At 38.8% G+C, this 8,790-nt stretch overlaps 1 protein-coding gene and 1 long non-coding RNA gene across 4 annotated transcripts; one reads left to right on the forward strand and one right to left on the reverse strand.

Annotated features, from left to right (window-relative positions):
* Positions 1–1,220: 1,220 nt before the first annotated feature.
* LOC122658801 lies at positions 1,221–1,626 on the forward strand. The gene is made up of 2 exons (XR_006332513.1): positions 1,221–1,324; positions 1,358–1,626. It is a non-coding gene; the product is annotated as an uncharacterized LOC122658801 (long non-coding RNA).
* LOC122653142 (mediator of RNA polymerase II transcription subunit 18-like) lies at positions 1,461–6,873 on the reverse strand. 3 transcript variants are annotated; one of them, XM_043848772.1, is made up of 6 exons: positions 6,861–6,873; positions 5,598–5,664; positions 3,151–3,250; positions 2,866–2,923; positions 2,429–2,785; positions 1,461–1,800 (listed from the first exon to the last, which is right to left on the reverse strand). In XM_043848772.1, exons 2-6 carry the CDS (start codon positions 5,631–5,633, stop codon positions 1,698–1,700), a joined length of 654 nt encoding a protein of 217 aa, XP_043704707.1. In that variant the 5' UTR covers positions 5,634–5,664; positions 6,861–6,873; the 3' UTR covers positions 1,461–1,697. The 3 variants fall into 3 exon arrangements, with proteins under 3 accessions (XP_043704707.1, XP_043703975.1, XP_043703278.1); XM_043848040.1 differs by lacking the exon at positions 6,861–6,873 and adding an exon at positions 6,586–6,648; XM_043847343.1 differs by lacking the exon at positions 6,861–6,873 and having other exon boundaries at positions 5,598–5,767.
* Positions 6,874–8,790: the final 1,917 nt, after the last annotated feature.

The following is an 8,790-nucleotide window of genomic DNA, read 5'->3' on the forward strand; positions in this document are numbered from 1 at the left end:
AGTAAATGCCTAATGCCCCATTGCCCCCTAAATGTGTTGTGATAGTTTCTCACTTTATCTCATATCCTTTGTTAGTGATTATCCAACCAATTGTATCCATAGGCCATAGGACATAGGATACAAAGATGCATTGTATTTGAAATATTTTATGTACTTAAAAGAGAAAGAGAAGAAAAATTAGTACTAACCGGACGTTACTAGTTATATAAAACCGGTACCAAACCGAATCCAAACCGATATCAACCCGTTATCATAAACCAAAATCGACACGAAACCAAACCGCACCGAAACGGAACATTTCTTAATGGTTTGGTTTCGGTTTCTATAAAAGTCACACCAAAATCGAAAAGCCCGAACCAAAACTGAACCGAACTGGCCCGTTGGCACCCCTACTACACCACTTAAAACTAACATTAGAGAAACTATTTGTTTCATCAACAAGATTGAAATAAAGTATAAGTTAGTTCCAAGGTAGACAGCATTGATTAAGTAGGGTGAAGGAAGTTGTAAAGGTCTTTGTTGTAGCACCACACTTTTTCGAGTTCAATGTTTGCCTTCGCAGCATGTTTCCACCCTTGTAGAAATCCATGGAGTTCTGCTTCTTTTTCATCTGTCGTGTTGAGACTAACTGCAGCTGTTAAAACATCCTGATCTGCTAGCAAAATGTAAAAAACCCAACTTGTTGATCTAAGTTGTGGGTCATATATGCCTGCACAATTTAAACCAGGTAATTGGAATTCAGGGTTAGAAACCTACTCATATCTTCTTTTGTTTATCAGTACTAAAAAATATTTACTTATCTTGGAGGTTGAATGCTTAGCAGTATAGGTGATGGGAAGCAATTAACTTTGAAACCTCTTCAGGTACTAGTGACCTTTGGCTTGAAGGAGACTTGAAAATAGTAACAGAAATCAACACTACAGGTGGGATCCAATTTGCACATAACGTAACCCGGACATGACACTAGTATTTTCAGTTACCATAAGTAGCCATTTTGAACAAGCTTTTAATTACTGTAAGCAGCCATCTTGCAATATGAAACCAGCCCTTTTTTTCTTCTTTTCAGATCTGCCGTGTTTGTTTGATGGAAAAAAACTGAGGTGTGAGAAGAGGGAGTGGCACTAGCATTTCCAGCAGATGCCAATCGCAAGTACAGATGATTTAATAAATGAACTTGACAACCTACAAGTAGAACACCTATAAAAGAGATGTTTCCTAGTCTCACAAGCATTATGAATTCCATTTCAAAACCTAAACCTCCCCAAATGTAGATTAGACATTATTGAATCGAATTCTCAATCACATGTACTCATTAATCCATTGAGTTGTTAGACACTTTTCTTTATTTCATTCAGAGTTTTCCATATTTTGACATGCATTTTTAAATTTTAATATCAAAAAAATATACAACTACATATAATGCAATCCCCCTATCATACTGAGAGTGAAGGTATCCCAAATATTCTGAACATTTCCTACAATGCCTCTTGATGGAAGTTTGTATAGCTGCAACGCATCACCACCTTGAAAGTTAGGTTAAATGTATCCTAGTGATGGATAAAAGAAAATATTGACGACTTCAATGATCAGAACCTAATGCGCCTATTGTTGAATCACCCATTAAGACAAATACTAATGGATGGATCAAGTAGTGAAGAACCAGAGCTGAAGATCCATCTTCTGGATAAAAGACAGCACTAAAAGCTTTTACCCCCACCACTTGACATGAGAGACGCAGCGGCAGCAACAGCAGTAGGAACAACCCCTGTTGCTACACCTGGTTTTGACAAGTGTAGGAGCCTGAAACAGAACACCCCAAACTCTTATGTATCAGTAACAAGAATGATTTAAAAAGTTGATGGGCACAAGATAAGAATACTTAATTGAAGACAACCATCCGACCACCAACCAAGTCCAAAACACTTTCTGCACTAGAATAGACAAAAATGAAGCGCTCAACAGCCATCTGTTGGTTGACCAGTGCTTAACTTCCACTCAATTAGATAATGATCCCAACTACATGATCTATTTCTGGTATTCTGAATATACCATGTATCTTCCAGACCATATAGAAGAGAACAGATCATATGGTTATAATCAACCTATGATGCCATCATGGTTTCATCAGACAGTTCCAATCCTTCTGCATGTACAACATATGGGGATACATCAGTCAGCAGGGTTTTGGATGGAGCCTCTTTAAAAAAAGATAGAAGAGCTCTTAACGGTGCAGAAAATTCACAAAAAGATGAAACTGCAGCAACAAAGATAATAGATCATATGGTTATAATCAACCTATGATGTCATCATGGTTTCATCAGACATAGTCCCAATCCTTTTGGACGTACAACATTTGGGGATAGGTCAATCTGCAAAGGTTGGATGGAGCCCTCTTTTAAAAAGAAAAAAAAGACAGTAGAGCTCTTACGGTGCAAGATATTCACAAAAAGATGAAATTGCAGCAACAACTTCGGTGTAGTTTTCAGAAGATGCAGGGGCTGTCACTTCAACTAGTTGGATACCGGGCATCACAGGCACAGCATCGTCAATTGCATATAGCTTTGGCATCTTATCAACTGAAGTAACAGTAACAGTTATCCTTGCAACCCTTTGGAAATGGAAGGCGAATCCCACCCTTAGGAGCTCATGGTCCAATTTGTAACCAAGTGCATAAAAAAGGCGCAACACATTCTTGCTTGCTTTGCTTTCCACCACAGTCCTCACCAGGACAGAAATTTGCTCAGCACCAGCACCTCTCATGGCTCCCCCAACATGTCGAACAGTCCTAAGAAGTTTTATTGTAACAGATTTCCATGTGTAGATGTGAATTTTGATGTGAAATTCAAAATGAATTTGAGGTCATACCAAGTGGGCTCAGGCTGCTCCAGATCACACAAGAGTCGAACCTCTGAGGCTACCACTCCTGGAATAGGTAGGAGAAGAAACATCTTATTAACTGCCGAGTGTAAACATCCAGTAACAGTGAGTGGAACGCAGTGCCAAGGACAGTGTTTCCAATTAATATGATCATCAAACAAGTCAATAAGGTGGGGAGTGGATGATTCAGGTCTATATCAAAATAAAAACTCACAGGTCCAGGTGGCACAGAGGAACCCCAAATGTTAAAACATTGTATGTGAGTGAATTTACCAAGAACTGGTGCACTTTTTAGGCACAACTCATGGATCCTAAGTGATTCTTTGGGAACCCCACAAAGGCCCTGAAGTAGAATCTCCAAAGCTTCAACATGCTGTAAGAGAAACCCCAAATGTTAGAACTAGCAAGAAACAGCATGGTCCTTTGTAAGTAAAAGAGAAGGCTAAAAACAATGACGAATAATACATTTTTACATATGGAGGGGGGTGACCCACCTAGCCCAGTTATGCAGGTGACCCTTGAATATATCACCAAAATGCTGTCATTGCTACCTCTCAACACCAATATTAGCCAAACCCAGGCACTTTTAACTCCTATCAAATTTTAATTTTGTTAACAATGCTATAGTGTACCACGATAGTGGGAGTGTCCCTATCGTGGCTCAGTATCATTGTTTGGTAGTTTTCCTAGTTAAAAAAGACTTCTACTTCTCTTTGTTTTCTTATTCTTAAGCTGTGTTTCTTGTGTTATTTAGTCTCTAGGATTCCTACTTGTACTCTGGATTCCTAGTTGCTTCCCGAATTGTAAGCTCTTTTACTCATTATAAATACAATCAGTAGGCGGAGCTGCAAGGCTATCTAGCCTGCTGGTATTCTTAGCAGTCTCACCTCTCCCTTATTCAATCTTCTTCTCTTCTCTTGCATGGTGGCTGGTGTTTAAAGTTAGGTACTGCCACATGGTATCAGAGCAAGAATACCAGTAACCAAGCTTCTCTCCATTGCCGTATTGATAGTCTATTCTACAAGCTTTCTCGGTTCCTGGTTGCAGCACCTCTGCTACCTAATTACTGCATTGTGCCCTAGTTATGATCATATGGAATTAAACTAGGGCCCCCTTGATTGATATATCGCTGATTATGAAGATTATTACTTCCAGGCATCAATTTCCAAGAGCATGATGTCTGCGATTTCAAACTTTGAGGTTCTTATTCCAGATTTCTGAGTTCTGCAATTAATATCTATCCAACCAGTGATGTGGGTGATCTTTTGAAGTTTCATTGCTCCCATACTAAAGTACACTCGATCCAAGTTTGAAGGCATGTTAATGGTTCGATTTTCTTTAATCAAAGTTCTCCTATTGTCTCCTGCGATACTCTAGTTTTTGGGAGATTTTTCAGAAGTATGCTTCTCTAATTACTTCTGACCAGTCCACTACTTGTCCCAATCTTTTGGGACTACTTTCCCTATCACTAGAGGGACCTTTAATCCAATTCTCAGGTGCATTTACAGTTTTACACCCTGCAACTTAATATCTCTCAAAACCTGGATCATTACCTCTCGGTTGAAGAATTTACTACTGTCGGCTGATTTGATCTCTCAGATCAGTTCTACTACTGCTATATTGAGTTTTACTGCTGCTGGTTACTATCTTACATGCTGCCTTTGATCCCTATATTGCCAATTTGCATGATGGCCGACCCAAGCCTCCAGTTGACAATTTTCATATTCAAATTGTTATCTTCTTTATCTTCTTCTCCTTTCTTCTTATCCTTTATGTTCTCCATTCATATTACCCTAAAAAAAAAGTTGCAGTTTTCAATTTGTTCTTTTCATTGTATCGATCCTGGCTGCAATCGATCTCCCGCTGGTTTCCCTGGTTCGAGGTCGACTTTTGCATTATCAGGGGATGAAAGATCAAATACTCTCTTGTTCCTCTCATTCCAAAGAGTCCGACAGACAACAACTTGTAGGTCTACATAAGCTTGGAAATGGGTGGGAGCATAAGAAGCCAAGGATATCACTAGGAAAAACCCAATATACTACAAAGAGGAAAAAGATATGGCCCATGCAAATGCATAATGAATGAAGAGATGGTTAACTAATTCACCATCAACATAGCACATCCAACATAAACAGGAGAAAAGTATCCATGATTTTGCCTTCTTTAGACCGTGTTGCAGGTAGGCGTTCACTCTCATAGTAATGCCTTCCCATTGCCCCCCCCCCCCTTCCACTTTTTTTTCGGGAGTGGGGAGATGGGGGTGTTTTGGGAATTCAGTCCCCCTAATGCAAGCCTTATGTGAAGCAATTTTTACTATGGTGGATCAAAGACCTTTTTTTTTTTTGAGAAAACCACAACTTCAGAAGTAATAATAAATAATACCTTATCATCACCCTTTTCATTTTCAAAATAGAAGATAGTATCAATTCCAAAATAGAATCCATATTAGCTTGAAATATAGAAAGTGGAAAATTAAGACATGGGAGATCTTAGTCCATAAAACAGTTGTTTTTCTCTTCATGATAGACCAGGCCTTTCTGCTAGAATAGCTTGCAAATTAACTCAAAAATCAGGAAATTGATTCTTCTGACACCAATATATTAGCTAAGCTAGAAACTGCAATTATATTTGTATACATTGTATATAAATCTTTACAGAGGCACTAAGGATTACAACAAAGCAAAAGGCAACGGAAAAAGAGAAGAAATACTATGACTCACCTGTGTTTTTATAATTCCTTGAACCACGCACTCCATTGATCTAGTTCACCCCACCAGTCCAATATATCTATCAGCACATTCAACAAAAACAAGGAGTCAACTAAATAGACATCCTCATTTCACATTAAAGAAAGCATGCATTGGCTCAGAGGAAGGAGGAAAAAAAGATACAACTCCTTGCAATGCAGTTCATAATTTATGTAACTATATTAGACATCATCCTTACTTCCCATTCCTACATTCTCTTGTAATTGGACTGATTAAAGAAAACAATTTTTGTAATCCAATTACCATAAAAAAAAATTTTGAAAAAATAACTTTGAATCCCACCATCACCCGTAGTATACCACTGGTTAAACTGCTAAAGGAGTCAACTTTACATCTTGTTAACATTTGTCTACTAAAGCAGATTTAACATTGCAAGCATGCAGATTCTTAAAACTCTAATCGCCTAAGTGATCTCATTAGATGTCTTGATGGAAAGAAGTTAAGCCATTGGACAATAAAATCGGTAGTGTTTCGAACTACTAATAGGATGAAGAAATCTTGACTGTTTATCTGAAGAAATTCGTCAATAGACACAGAGAAAGCAGCAAACTATGTCTCGCGCATTTTATCAAGCAGTTCGTATTCAAGTAATCAAAGCAATTATCGATAAACAACATTTGCAGGATTTTTTTTTTCCCCCTCTACATGTGGCACGAGACGGAGACCATCCCGCCATAGAGCATCCAAACCTCCCTATTACATAAATTAAATAAGAAACGTATACAAGCTTCAACAATGCCGGCCATATAGGTGGATTATGACGCTCTCTCACCACTTTCCAGACCACTAGACTCCTCAAGACGGCAACTGAAATGGCTCAAAGAGAGAGAGACACACAAAAAGAGAAATAGAAAGATAAAAGAAGGAAATATAGTGAGAACTCGCAAGACTGGATTCCATTTCTCCACCACCGAAAAAACCAAGAATGAAGAAATCATACCTTGTGTCTACGATTCTCTGAGAACAGTAACTTGTCTCGAAATAGCAGGAGGAAAGACGGAGGGAGAGAGAGATAGAATTTGATGAGTCGAAGAAGAGCAGCTCTCTGTCGCTCGGAAATCTGTTCTCTATGAGAGAAGGGTTAGTCGGTTGGTATAACGGCGTGCTGTGACTCCGACAGGGTCACAGGTAGGGGTGTCAAAACTCAAAAGTGAGACCGATCCAGATAAATCGAACCGCACCGATGTCTTATTGAACAGGTTTCGGATTGAGTACCCTGAAACTGAATCGAACCATGCCAGAAACCGAAAGAACCCAACACCGGAATCAAAACTGGCTTAAAACCTAGATCGAAACCAAAACCAAATTGTTTTATCCCGATAAGAAACCTATAACATCCCGTAAACCCATTAAACAAATCAGATTTGGTGCACTCAATGTCTGAGCACAGGATCCATGCGACTAGGTAATTTTCTTTTTTCTAGTAAATAAATAATTTTGTAATAATTATTAATAATAAGGCCAAATGTTCTTTGTGGTAGGGGCATAGGATGTGCCCAGACACATGGGGATGGGCAAAATGACCGCCATGTCCCCCTAAATGGCTACTCCATGTGTCTGGGCGCAGCCTACGCTCCCAGGTAGAGAACAATTGCCCTATTATTAATTAAGTAATTAACTCAACAACAAACCAAATATGAAAAGTTGAAAACTAAACTTTAAATGTTAAAACATGTGCAATGGCATCCTAGATAAAGTGTGAAGTAAATTTTATATGGCAAAACGTTTGCTGGTCGGCAGAGTAGGTAATCGTATTGGTGAGGGAGAGTAATCTCATCTCTCGAAAAAGCATCTCATAATCGTGATCGTTCAATCATTTCTTTACCTATATCTAAATACAGTATTATATAGGGAAAGTTGCTCAGATCTACTTAGATAATGAAAAGATTTACAAAACTCGTAAATGAAACTTATGTTTTACAATCACAAGTTATCAAGTTGAAAAGATTTACCAAATTCTCGTGTAAGTAAAAAGAGTTAAACAAACAACCCAAAATACCCTCAGCATCATCCTCTCTCTCTCTCTCTCTCCCCTCATTCTTTTTTTTTTTATTCAACCTTTCCATTTTTTACTGACCCCCACCCTTCTTCCTCCTAACTCCCACTTTCCTCCCCTTCCCCTCTCCTATGCAACCTCTCCTCTCTCCACCTACACCGCCTAGAAAAGGAAGCTCACCATTTTTAGTGTTCTTCGAGTTGAAAGTCTTGGACACTATAACCCACGTACCCACACAAACAGGCTTTCAGTGATACAGACATCCTCACTTTTCTGGAGACACCAACACCAAACTCCCTGTTCAGCAATTAGGTTTCCATAAAAAACAGCAGGAAGACTTATACTACAATACCTCATAAATGTTTAAACGCTTAAAGAGTAAAAACTTATCCATGAATAATTAATTAAGGATCAAAAAAAGAAGAAAATTGAGAGGTTAAAAGCCTCAAACGTGAACAATCCTTCACTCTCTCTCTCTCTCTCTCTCTCTCTCTCTCTCTCTCTCTCTCTCTCTCTCTCTCTCAAATTGTCAATATATCATATCATTCATCTTCTCACTCAAAAGATTGGACGGCCCTATCCCCTCCGGCCACGCTGCTAGTATGTTCAATTCTCGGGCTATCAAGCCCTCTGGCTGAGAAGGATGGCACCATTGGGGCCGGGCAGATCCACAGACGGGTTCACCTGGAGATTATTTACGTGGAAGGAGATTCGTTTTCTAGGCGGTTTGGATGGAGGGAGAGGGAGGAAGGGGAGGGGCCGGGCAAATCCACAGACGGGTTCCCCTGAAGACTATTGATGTGGAAGGAGGTTCCTTTTCTAGGCGGTCATCTGAGGAAGAAGAAGAAGGGTGGGGTTAGTAAAAAATTAAAAAAATGAAAAGATTGAATAAAGAAACAAAATCGAAGTGACAAAAAAGGAGGTTAAGGGTATTTTAGGTAGTTCAGTTAGATTTTTTCAGTCATATGGAGATTTGGTAAATCTGTTCAAGGTGGTATCGTGTGAATCTAAAACATTTTTTACATCTACCATTTTTGTAAATTTTGTTTTTATACGGTAGATGTAAGAAAGTCTCCCTATTATATACGGTTATTTTGTAATTTAAAAATGTGTTTATTCAGATTGTATTTCGGTATTTCCCATTCCCAA

This window comes from Telopea speciosissima, chromosome 1, assembly GCF_018873765.1.
Source record: "Telopea speciosissima isolate NSW1024214 ecotype Mountain lineage chromosome 1, Tspe_v1, whole genome shotgun sequence".
NCBI lineage: Eukaryota > Viridiplantae > Streptophyta > Magnoliopsida > Proteales > Proteaceae > Telopea > Telopea speciosissima.